This window comes from Momordica charantia, assembly GCF_013281855.1.
Source record: "Momordica charantia cultivar OHB3-1 chromosome 4 unlocalized genomic scaffold, Mcharantia_2.0 BLBB01000004.1, whole genome shotgun sequence".
NCBI classification, from domain to species: Eukaryota; Viridiplantae; Streptophyta; class Magnoliopsida; order Cucurbitales; family Cucurbitaceae; genus Momordica; species Momordica charantia.
The window spans coordinates 28,635,486-28,647,785 of NW_028275162.1; the positions used below are offsets into that span (position 1 = coordinate 28,635,486).

A 12,300-nucleotide genomic window follows, 5' to 3' on the forward strand; every position below is an offset into this window, starting at 1 on the left:
TAAAGTTAAGTTAGTGGATTAATATATTTATAATCTTTAGACCATTTATACCCTTGGTTATTTTCAATGATTAATCATGAAACTTTGATTAAATTAGCACGTTTTGATATCCTTTATTGTCGATTGAATGGTACTTAATTCTTTTTTTCTTATCGAAGCATAACTCATCCATTAAACCATCTTGCTCTATCTTTTCCTAAAAATTGGAATTTAATCTTCTATCTCTACATTCGTTGTACTAAAAAAAATTAATTATCTTTTTATTTTTATCATTTTATTTTATTTTATGAAGCAACTTAATAAGTTCAAATACATTATTACTACATTTTATTTCATTTATAAATTAAATTTATATTATTTCATGATGTATCTAACAAATATTAGTTTAGCATGTAACGATGAACCATCAACTTTAACTAGGCTTGAATTGACCAAACATTCATTTAGAATTTTACTTTAGAAATCTAACTCAAATTCTATAAATCAAATTAGCTTCATATATCAACAGTCAACTTAAATATTAATTACATTATCATACCAATAAAATCAACTTATTCACAATAATTTTATCAAACTTGAAGACCCAACGACTAAATACTAAGATACTTATTGTTGTCAAAAAAAGAAAAAAAAAAGATACTATTTCATCTGCAAAGAGGAACAAAAATTCTAGAATTGGGATGCACATAGCCTGAGAATTCAGAAAATTCACCTTTCTCCATAACCATCCATATACCCTCCATGTACTAGGAGCAAGTTATCCAAAATCATCCATTTTATGAACAAATCATCTTTAAGAAAACAATTAACCCTAAATTTGAAATCAATTCACTTTTAGGGTTGAAAACACCTACATGTGAGGTCAAAACGAGCATAGTTGAGCTAATTGACATATATCTCTAACCAAGAGGTTGTGAGTTCGTTCTTCCATCCCACATGTTGTATTAAAAAAAACACTGGGTAAAAAGAAACCATCTCAGGATTGTAAAAGAACATCAATATACACTCTTTTGGTTTTGGTTTTTCATTTTCCGTTCGAAGGTAAATTATATATCAACTACACTAAAAAGAACTGAAAAAATAAAAACAAAAAAAGGGCTTTAGACATATTGAACTGCAAAATGGAGTCTACTAAAATGGAATTGGGGGGACTCTTCTAAGTTTTGAGTAGCTAAGCTACCAGTGCACACCAGAAACTATATAAAAAAGGGCTGGAGCATTAAAAATTTGTGATGGCTTCTTCTGTAAAGGGGAAGGGGAATGGTAAGCAGACCAGCAATCCTAAAAGCAAAACTAGGATTCCAAGACCAACATACTTGTCATCAGGATCAGTGATTTCCTCAGAAAGTGGAGCAATTGGACCTCTCTGTAAGAAGAATATCAAAGCCACCCAATAAAATGCTACATCACTAAACAGAGAGGCTAGTCCTAGAAGAACAATTGAGACGCCTGTAATTCGAGCCGATGCCTGTTGTAAATGAGAACTTGATCAGCAAGAGTCATTTTCTAGAGTTATAAATTTATTTCATGAACTTTTTCGTCTAAGGGAGGCTATGGGGGAATTTGATTTAAGCGGCAACAAAACTTCAAACAACACACATACCTTTCTCCCCCATATTGAGAAGGCAATTCTCCCACCATCGAGCTCTCCGGCAGGGATGCTGTTGATGGCATTTATGAGAAGTCCTGCCCAAGCCCATATCACAAGAGGGTTCACGGATATGGGAGTTCCTTCCTTGAGGGCATCGCCCAAGAGTAGCTTTGCTGAGAAATGGAAAGGATAGGATAGCATAGATGTTAAATGTCTACCGCAAAAACCAGAGAGCAGAGGAAAAGGCATTCAAGTAATAGCTAAATCGCCGAGACAGGTGATGCTTTTGGAAGTGTCAGCCAGTTTGGTTACTGGTTAAAGGGATACTGGAGAAGCCACATGATCTGTTTAGCTAGATTTTCCACCCATAGTTTAGACTTGGAAGACATGAAAGCATAACTCGCTACTAAAGATCTCTAAATAAGGGAAATTGTGATTACCAAGACCACCAGCAAGAAATGACTCATGAAACACAGAAGCATCAACTATAACTCCAATGCCATCACTAGGTGGCAAGATGAAACCTAGAATGTAAAGAAGGAAGCCCACAGAAAACCCAGCTAATGGTCCTGCTAATGCCACCTTGAGCAGATCTTCACGCTTGGGTACAATATTTATAATACGAGTGATTGCACCAAAAGAGCCTATCTGCCACCAAAACAGTTCATTAGATTTGAAGATATATTTGGAAAGAATTCCTGAGTAGATAGGCATTGAACGGAGAGAAAACAAAAAAAATCCGCTAGTAGCATAGGTTGGAGAGTGTGGTTATAAATAGTGAAGAGAAGCTTAAGCGGAGAGGCATGAGGGAAGAGTCTTTCGTAAGAAGGCCCAGGACTCTTGAACCACCATGGCTTATCAGGTTTTTTTGTAACTCATTACTAATCCTTTGAATCCGGAACTGATACAAGGCTGAGTTCTAATAAAATCATTTAGATTTTAAAAAAGTTTCAAAAAAAGCACAAATGGTATCAGAAATAAATAAACGAATGCAAGTAGAATTCAATAACATCACCCATAAGCCTGTCACGAGGTTGCCTCATGACTGACTTGCTGAATGGCGAAATAGATCATTTGGTAATCAGCAAAATATGGACGAATTTTTTACAATCAAAGAACACTTCGGGGAAAACTGTATCTCACCTGCCAACTAGGAACAAAGTATGGAATCCCAAACTTAACTCCAGCATTTTTTGCAACTAATATATGGCTGAGTTCATGTGCTCCTAAAACAAGTGCAGTTACAAAGGCACCAGGTAGGCCATCTTGCAGCAACTCAGGTTTGTCAAAAGCCGATCTGCAACAAAAATAATATATCTAAAAATTTAATGAGTATCTTACATATGAAAGCAAATGCTGACTGAAAACAATAGGTCAAGAAGCAGCAACAGAGACTGATAGGAATGCTATGAGGTAATTAAAGATAGTTTTTGTAATTAGTTAGAAATTTGGTTCGAATGGATTTGTTATAAATAGAGCAAGGGGTAAGAGATGAAGGGAGGCATTAATTTAGTTGGTTTAGGCTTGATTCGTATCTCAAGAGAGGGGAGGTTCCAAGTACCTCAAATACTTGGGGTTATATTGCAAGTTCTTCTACTTTTATATTTCAATATTACTCTAGTTGTTTGGTTAAATCAAAGACCTCCACAAGTAGATAAAAAAATATAACTTATCTATAAAAGAAACATGAAGAAAATTACAATAGAAGCAGCAGCTTTACATAAAAAGAAATGGTAAAAGTTTACAACGGCTGAAAATTTCAATTATTTAACAGAAGCCAATACTGAAGTGTAAATAATTCTTGATCCTCATTGAGCCAAGGGAGAGAAGATCTATTCATGCATAAGACAAAAAGGAAAATTTTCATACAGTAAGTTGGATTGCAATGCAGGCACATTTCGGAGAAGTAGGGTAAATACAGTAACCAGTCCAAAAGCGGCCGCAGCAAACCATTCTGGGACAGCTGCAATTTTTAACTTTATTGTGAACATCATTATTCTCTAATTTTCAACTTCCACAAGGGTAATTAGATCAAGTACCAACTAAAATGTTCACCTGTAGTCTCTGGTTGTAAGGTTTTTCTTGGAACAACAACAGCTACAGGTTTATCATCCTCTGGATTAATTAAAAGAAAAAGCTTATATACATCCCCAAATTTATCCTGTGACAGTTCCCGAGATATTAAGTAAGCAATTAATTACTTAGGAACATTTAAAAACCAGTAAATAACAACAAATGCAGACAGTAGACACCTGCATTCTCCGTGCTATCTTTTCATAGCTCTTTGCAGCCTCTCCTCGCAAATTGCCTTTAAACAACACTCCACCCTTGCAGAGGTAACAAATAAATATAACAAAGTTTATATATCAAAAGGCTAGGATAGTCATATCCGGGTCATTTTGTCCACTCTCTATATTAAGTAGTTTCATACATATCCCTCCTTTTAATTATACACATTGAATTCAATAATACACACAATAGATTAATGATATTCGTTACAGTTTTTATGATAGGTTAAATTCGTGAATGGAACTTTCACATGTTAAAGATTTTATTTTAGTATCATCATTTAGCAACCTTTCATAATTGTTTATTAATGGTTTCTTATACAATTAAATAATTACTATTCTGTTTCAATAATGTTACGATTATTTTGTATCACTTGTACATCAAATAAAAGAATAAAATATAAGTTTTAATTATTATTCTACACTTTTCAGTTAAAGCAGCTATATAATGCTAAATAAAGCTACTTTGATATTCATCAAATTTCCTCCAACTTGCCCCCCCCCCCCCCAAATATTAATAAAAATAGCGACATAATCATAAACAACTCACCTCATACGGATCCTGGCTTGTCACAAAGAAAGTATCGAATCCAAACACTTGGTTCTTGAGAATTTCGATTGTTTCAGGAGGAATCCGGAATGATTCGTCTAGTTGTTGCGGCTGCTTGAAATTTTATCAAAGAAATAACAGATGAGGTATGAAGCATGAAAATTTGCCTCTTATTCTGCTACAAGAAAAATACAAAAAGAAATTATAAGTACCTTTAGTCCTGGAAGTGGAGATCCACTAGCAACTTCTACATTATCAATATCCTGTTTCGAAGTTTAAAAACACTTCAAATTCATTGAGGACACAGTCACACCCCCTCTCAGCAGGGTTGATTAGTTGTAAACAAAAAATCAAAATAAGAAAAGAGAGTTGAAGCAAGAATGACACTCAAAGAAGATATATTCTCCATAGATGGGCTAAAATGGATTAACGTAGAATTCGAAGATGATCGTTAAGATGAAGGGGTGATTTAATATGCCGGCCTCTGATGGTGAGATCAAGATAAAACCTTTTATGTTATATTAATTACTACAGCGTGATTACATGCGGTTGCAGGGTCGGTAAATTCTACTGTATGTTAGAGTTCGTACGTACTCAAGCACACCATGCAATAAAGTCTTTCAGGCTCCAGTTGGAAAAAGAGAAAATGTGAAACTTAAAGCAATAACTTTGATTTCAGTTTCTATTCAAGACCAATGACACTTTCTGATCAAGAACCGGTTACCACGCTATTTTATTATGCATAAGGTTAGCAAGTAGCTAGAAATACATACCGGGATGTCACCTTGGTCCTTACTTTCAGCATCATTGTTGTTTCCTTGATCAACAGGCTGAGAATCAACCTGAAACTTATCTTCTGTGAAAGAGTCGGAGAAAGATGGCTTTTCTCCATCTTCAGAGCCATTTTCTTCCTACAAATTGAGATATAGTTTCATAAACCCAAGAAAATTCACAAGAATGACGTTTAAGTATTAAGCTATTGTGTTACTAGACAAGTAAAACATCTATTTCTGATTGTAAAAACACGCCACCTTCGAGCATCCAACGCCAATGTTGGAAGTAATTTCTACATGACCTTATAAGCATCTATTTCATGAAGGTGTCATCAAGATCTATCATTAAGTGGACAATAACACCAATTACGTATTCTAGAACTCATGTCATACCATAAATTCTGTGCCATAAGTCGGACCAAAGGAATCTAATCTGAAAGAGGAAGAAAAGCCTAAACCTTAAGGCAAAGTTATATAAAATTAATAGAAGGCCATTGATCCCAGTGTCTCCAATCCAACAAGAAAATGACATTGTCGACTACGAAGCAATTTTAATTGTAAAACTATAGGAAAAGGGAAAAAGGATTCGGCTGCAACGCAAAGTTACAAATACCTTATCGTTATTGCTATCAGGTTCAGTCTGCGTTTCAGTCACTCTACAAGCAACCCCTCGCTTCGGGCGGCTATCAGTAACAACACGAAAAATAGAAAAAGAATGAATTCAATAATCTTGAAGGCCCCGCATTACGGGCCTCCAATTCGAAACTAAGCAAGTACCTGGAAGCCCGGTAGAGCTTGAGACTACTGTGACGAATCCGTTGGTCCCTCGAACCAGTAAACGAAGCTAAACAGGGATTGAAACGAATGTAACAGCAAGAGCTGCACTGAGACAAGGGGAAGGAATTCCCGCGAAAAGTTGCAGGAAAATCCATTTAAGAAAGTGGGTGAGCAACAATTTAATCCAGTAGAAAAAAGGGCGCCATTGATTGAATTGAAGCTCCAAATTTCGGTAATGACTGATAATTACTGATTCGACGAGCGGGTGGGATGGAGAAGAATCTCGCTTCGAGTTCAAGAATCTTATCCGAATAAACGAGAACTGGATTATATTGAGAAATTAGCGAATAGATGAAAATGAATTTAAGCGAATCTGAACTGCGAATTATTCCTTAGCACGTGTTATTGTTGGTGGATTAAAAAATCTCGTGGGGCTAATTCCGAATTTTGTATTTTATGGAAGAAAAAGAAACCCTTTTAAGAAAAACAATTGTAATACTTTAAATTAGGTGATGTTTTTAGTATGTTCTAATTTTTATAGGTCAATTTTTTTGAGAAATAATTTTTATAGGTCAATTGAAGATTATTACTTTGTCAAAATTATAAATAAATTGAGGAAATTTCTTGAATTCAAACCTCTAAATATAAATTTTTAATAATTTAAATTCTTTTATTGTTGTTCGGAGTTTGCTTTAAAATGAGAGTGTATGTCACGAGCAGGATGCAAAGAATATGCTCCAAATACTGGAATATTTGGGGGAAAAATCATTTATTACCCATTTTTGTTTCATTTCTTGCACTAAATTTAAGAAGTTTAAATACTATGTTTTGTTCCTCGTAATTTCTCTATTTTAATATTTCAAAAAAGTAACTATTTTAATCCCTATATACAAAATCTATAATAAAAATTTATGACCATATTTCAAGAAATTTAAAAAGTGAAGTATCATAGTAAAAAAAATTGAAAATGAAGGACTAAGTCGGTCACTTTTTCAAACTACAAAGAACTAAACGTTTTGAAGTAAAAATCTAAAACAAATATTTTGAAGCTAAAACTATAGGAATAAAAAGTATTTTGAAGTAGAAGCACGTACCACGATAGAAGAATCACCAAATGCAATCCACACGATTTCTATTAGTGGCAACTTGAGATATGGCAAAAAAAAAGTTAGGAAAATAAGCAAAATAACAACAAGGTTTGAGTTTTTCAAATATGGCATTTCTTTTTTGCAAAAAAATGGAGGCCCACGTTCTAAATTACAAATATACCATGCAGGCCCAAACCAACGATAAATTAGTTCTGATTGACTTCTAATATACTAATGATTGACAGATATAATCCTGATATATATGTGATATATGTTTGATATACATATGGTATGAAATTGATTTACTTCTGATATAACTATGATAACTACCAATTATTTCGAACATATTACCTCTAATATATGTTTTCTGATATACTACTTTTTTTCAAATAAAAGCAATGGTATAAATACGAAAAATGAAATAAAAAAACATCGTCCGGAAAGCTTCAAAGATATTATCTCCGAAGACACGACAATCACCAAGAACGAAGATTGATGTCCCAAGCTTTTACCTAAAGATTATACAATAATGAAACTTAAGTTTTTGGTTGTAGGACTTTGCTGCTGATTTAATGTTGATACCCAAAAATGATATTTAAAACATTTAAAAATGACATTGTTGCTGATTTCATTTTGATTTAAAACTTTAAATAAAATTTAATTATACTATTGATATATGTACAAGTTTCGAAAATCACCATTGTCGTTCACATGAAATCAAATTTTTTTCTCATTTTCCATGCATGCCAATACCTATTAATTTCTAATTGATAAAAAAAAATACAAGACAAAGGTTAAAGCAGGTAAAATAGTGATTTACTATTACACAACTGTGTAGAACTGATTGACTTCTAACGTACTATTGATTTACTTATGATATACTAATGTTGTCAGATATACTCCTGATATATATGTGATATATGTTTGATATATAATAACAAAGCGATAATGAAAAGAATAATTTGGAAATATTGAAAATCTTAAAATCACGATTTTCAAAAAAATGTTATATCTTGAAAATATCTAAAAGGCATGCTATTTTGTTAAATATAGAAAACTTATATCCTACCCAAATCTCATTTTCTATTAATCTCTAAGCCCGTCACCCACTTTAAAGCTGAGCCCCATAAACAATTATAATTTTAAAATATTAAAGGATTTTAAATTAAAACCACTCAAGTTCTCACTACTGGAGTTACCCTAAAGAATAAGAGATGGGAAATTCATATCTCAGCTTTGGAGTTGTTTCTTAAGGGAAAAACCAGAATATGATGGAACTAAAGTAAAGTGTCTAAATTACACAACTAACAGCTTCTTCTACGGTCAGAGCAGTAACAGTTAGCAGGGGCCTGTCTCTCCCACAACCAATTACCATTTGTACTTACATACATCTATCTTCCCTCAAATCACCAATTACCTTATGATTCTGCAGGCTTCACATCCCAACGCTGCTTTCGTTTTCTCTGCGTTGGAGTCATGAGTAACCTGGCAAACTCCGGATCTGGTGGTAAGTGCACCAAATCTTCCTTCTTGTCGTTGCTAGAGATCCAGCCATGATACGGCCTTCTACTAATTTTCGGGGTATGAGCCGCAGGTGCAGACTGGTTTGGAGGACTCCTAAAATGATCATCATCACCAGGACCTGCATCGTCTATCCGATATCTTCCTTCTGCACACAATCAGAGATAATATTCTTCAATGCCTTCAGCATGATAATCCACAATGTAAGTGGAATCACTCAGAAGGTGTGAATAACTCAATCATTCGATAGTTTCTTTCCCAAGTAACCAAATGAAATCAATTCTTGCCTTTAAAAATTACTGCTGCACATTGATAGTAGTTTTAAAAGTTTAGCTGGTTAGGTGTTAGTTTGGCCTAGAAGAGAGTGTATCGTTTGATAGGAGCCTAGAATAGAATGTATCTAAGAACAAGAATTCAAGTTTAAGGCACCAATCATCAACTTTACGACTAAACTCACCAAAATATTTTTCAAGTAATCGACAACAATAGTTATAGAACATTGAAAATCCGCAACAAAAAAAATAAACTTTAGAGGTATGGGAAATGAATTACCTGAATCAATTGTAGACAATGGGGTCGTGATCCTGAAAGCTTCATTGTCCTCATATGGAGAAATTAAAACATCGTCAATCTCCTTCACGGTAAGCTCATCCCTTGGATTAGATGAACAGCCAGCTATGGAGGTCTCCTCGTGAATTTCAGCTCTTTCATTCTCTTCATGAACCTTCAGAAAATGGGCATTCAATCGTGACAAAGTTGAAGGGATAAAACAATGGGAAGAATGCAAGGCGTGCATTTTTCTGATAATTACTCAATCTTGTCACAACAGGAGGATAAAGATTAAAACTAGCACTGATGACTTCAGATATAGGATCAATGGGCTTACGGGGGAAAATTAATCCTCTGCACAGTTCAACACAATAACCACGATAATTCATTGGGAAAGTGAAATATAAGATGCCAATAGACCCACAAGGCCACAATCATGCTGTCTAGTGGTATAAATATTGTGATTAAAAACCTACGACAAGTACACAAAGATAAAGAGAAATAAAACCTTTACGATCTCAAGTATCATCCACACAATTCCTAGAGGCATTCACCAGTAAAACTTCGGCATTCTTTTTGGAATGATGGCCAAAAGAAAAGTAGATTTCAAGAAATGAGGGACGCTTCTGGAGTGAACTAGCCACCATCCCAATCCGTTGATAGGCCTTTGCTAAAGAGCTGTAGCGAAAGGGCACCTCACAAACAGATGCTGTGCCGTTTCCTCCCTTGCACGCGCCACACCAATCGGGGGATAGAAGGCAGTTTGAAGTTTTGATTAGGGGTTTCTCTAGGAGCTATACATTTCAATACTCTGGTGCATGCCTTTTCATTTAAGAGAGATGCATAATAGTTTACAAGAATCTACAGAACGAATATATCAATCTCCAACGCACAACAAAAAAAAAATGGCTATTCCATTTGAGTTGTCACATCATTCTCTGTTGGTATCACGAATCATTCATAAACCATAAATATAATGCAAAGTGGACGTAGCCATAAACCATTTTCCTAAATATAATATTCCATTTTTTTCAAATCCAATAATTAAATTTCTATATCAGTTGCAAATGCAATCAAAGTCACACAATTAGCTAGATAAAAGGAAACCAAAAATAAAGTCACGAGGATATATGTCCAAAATGGACAATATCATAGCATTGTGGAAATGTAGAGAGTAAATGTAGAGGTTCTGTTGTTGCGTAACAATAACATCATCAAGTAGCTCAATCCTAATGGCTAAGACACAAAGCGTACATATAATTTTGGTAAAGAACTGAAGCATGTAGAGGGCCAAATTCAACAAAAATAGTTGGAAGATTAACCTGCACTATTACCCCATCTTTCAGTTTATCGAGAATGGTATCGATCAAGAGAGTATAAGAGCCTTCTTCAATGAATACCCATCCATCGTCTCCTCCATAGACCTAAAGCAAATTCACCCCCCAGATCAGTATAAAACAAAAATATCACGACATTTTCAAGAAAGTCAAAATGAAGCAACGAAACCAATGAAACACTTTCGACCAGCAGCAATAACGACAAAATCCCTAGCTCAATGCAGGAAGAATAGTAAATTAATACGCGTGCTTTCCTGTACAGTGACATGAAAAACAATTCATCTTCATTTCCACAAACCTTTTAATAGCCACACAGAAGTTCGAAGACTTCAGGAACAAGCAAAAACAAAAACCCGTACGTGCTTTACGCAATAACAGAGGAAGTCAGAAAAACCTACACTGAGGAGCTCCTTCACCGTGTCACGAACCAACTTCGGAGAAAATCCGAAAGGTGCCATGGCGTCGAGTGCTGCATCAATTCTTAAGTTACCCCTCTGAAATTTAAATTAAATAGAGCAAAAGAGGATAAAATTAGAAAACAATATTAGTATCTATAAGAAATCAGTTGAAAACAAAAGCAGAAAGCTCGTTGGGAATGAGAAAAGGAAGCAAAAAAAGAAAAAAAAAAGGTTAAAGAAAAAACGAAAGAGTGAGAGCGAAAGAAAAAATGCCTTTCTACTTCGCACTCTGGGAGCCATTTTTAGACCTCAGAACTCAGGAAGCAAATGTCGAAACAAGCTGGAAACTCGGAAAAAATGCCTTCTCACGCCGCGGTAAGTCAATCAACACCTACAATCCCCAATAAACATACTGAAAAGAAAGAAAACGGAGAATAATAATGGTTTGAAAGAAACTCAGAATCGAAAGCTTGAAGAAGAAGCGTACCTTGAGCAGCGGAAGAATGTGGCGTGGGCAACAATGTGAAGAGAAATGGCGAGAGATTTTCTTCAGTGGAAGAGAGGAAGATGAAAGCAGTGGAAAATCATGCGGTTTTTGTTTGGTAACGTGAAGCGCAGGCCAAGAGCGCGGAAGAGCAAGACGAATTCCATGATTTTATATTCTTATTCATGGCGCAATAATCAAGGGTTTCCTTTTCCTCGAGGTTCTTCTTCTTCTTCTTTTTTTTTTTAAGTAAAACACACCGGGGAGGGATTCAACCTCATGATTTAAGGTATATGTCAATTACCGTTGAGTTATACTTTGACTTACATATGATAATAATTTGATTTTTTTTTTAACACGAGCATAACCCGACTTTGCTTTCGATTTATACTTATGTACCATTGATCTTTACTTTATCTAGCCAATATAGAATTTTGATTACATTCTCAACAATCATCTCCTTAAACGAAGTATTATCGAATCTTCTCTAAAATAGTTGCACACTACTTATCCGATAGAGCTCAACTACCAATCATAATTCCTAGGCTCACAAAGTAACCCTCAAGACTTTGCTTTAAGTTTAAACCAAAATGTTTCGTATCAATGTAGATGTTGTCACATATTTATATATACATTATATTCTTATTCAAAAAAATATATACATGATATTCCTCTTATTTTGCTTTTAGTTTCACCAAAAAAATCTTATACCAATAACGATGTTGTCTCATGCTTATATGTCTATTATTATTTTTTATTTAGTCAATGTGAAACTTCAGTCGCATTTCCAATAGAAAAATTTTCATACCATCATCGGATAGAAAATTCATTCTGTTGGTTATATTCGGGAAAATTGTTAATTTGGATATTTCATTAATTAGTATATGCAATTTGAATGCAAGAAGTCCTTGGGTATTGTCGTAGATTTTTTTTCATGCTCCTAT

General features: G+C 34.5%; 2 protein-coding genes across 3 annotated transcripts; both read right to left on the reverse strand.

The window, feature by feature from the left end:
* Positions 1 to 961: 961 nt before the first annotated feature.
* Positions 962 to 6,307, reverse strand: EGY2 (ethylene-dependent gravitropism-deficient and yellow-green-like 2). Its single transcript, XM_022278621.2, has 12 exons — positions 5,980 to 6,307; positions 5,816 to 5,885; positions 5,203 to 5,340; positions 4,642 to 4,692; positions 4,430 to 4,540; positions 3,844 to 3,918; positions 3,647 to 3,752; positions 3,461 to 3,554; positions 2,735 to 2,888; positions 2,032 to 2,239; positions 1,604 to 1,764; positions 962 to 1,468 (listed from the first exon to the last, which is right to left on the reverse strand). The coding sequence occupies exons 1-12, from the start codon at positions 6,132 to 6,134 to the stop codon at positions 1,220 to 1,222; spliced, it is 1,572 nt and encodes a 523-aa protein (XP_022134313.1). The 5' UTR covers positions 6,135 to 6,307; the 3' UTR covers positions 962 to 1,219.
* Positions 6,308 to 8,247: 1,940 nt separating this feature from the next.
* LOC111006514 (Nucleolar histone methyltransferase-related protein) lies at positions 8,248 to 11,575 on the reverse strand. 2 transcript variants are annotated; one of them, XM_022278503.2, is made up of 6 exons: positions 11,360 to 11,575; positions 11,146 to 11,263; positions 10,873 to 10,968; positions 10,472 to 10,561; positions 9,141 to 9,312; positions 8,248 to 8,736 (listed from the first exon to the last, which is right to left on the reverse strand). In XM_022278503.2, the coding sequence occupies exons 2-6, from the start codon at positions 11,170 to 11,172 to the stop codon at positions 8,486 to 8,488; spliced, it is 636 nt and encodes a 211-aa protein (XP_022134195.1). In that variant the 5' UTR covers positions 11,173 to 11,263; positions 11,360 to 11,575; the 3' UTR covers positions 8,248 to 8,485. The 2 variants fall into 2 exon arrangements, with proteins under 2 accessions (XP_022134195.1, XP_022134194.1); XM_022278502.2 differs by having other exon boundaries at positions 10,460 to 10,561.
* Positions 11,576 to 12,300: the final 725 nt, after the last annotated feature.

Bases quoted from the DNA above. Each gene is read 5' to 3' on its own strand.
- EGY2 (XM_022278621.2), bottom strand. From the start codon at position 6,134: ATGGATTTTCCTGCAACTTTTCGCGGGAATTCCTTCCCCTTGTCTCAG. The intron at 3,555-3,646 runs GTGAACATTTTA...TAAAAATTGCAG, and splicing joins CTTACAACCAGAGACTACAG to CTGTCCCAGAATGGTTTGCT. The intron at 2,240-2,734 runs GTGAGATACAGT...TTTTGGTGGCAG, and splicing joins ACTTTGTTCCTAGTTGGCAG to ATAGGCTCTTTTGGTGCAAT.
- LOC111006514 (XM_022278502.2), bottom strand. From the start codon at position 11,172: ATGGCTCCCAGAGTGCGAAGTAGAAAG. The intron at 10,969-11,145 runs GCATTTTTTCTT...TTTAAATTTCAG, and splicing joins CCAGAGTGCGAAGTAGAAAG to AGGGGTAACTTAAGAATTGA. The intron at 10,562-10,872 runs GTAGGTTTTTCT...AATTTGCTTTAG, and splicing joins CGGTGAAGGAGCTCCTCAGT to GTCTATGGAGGAGACGATGG.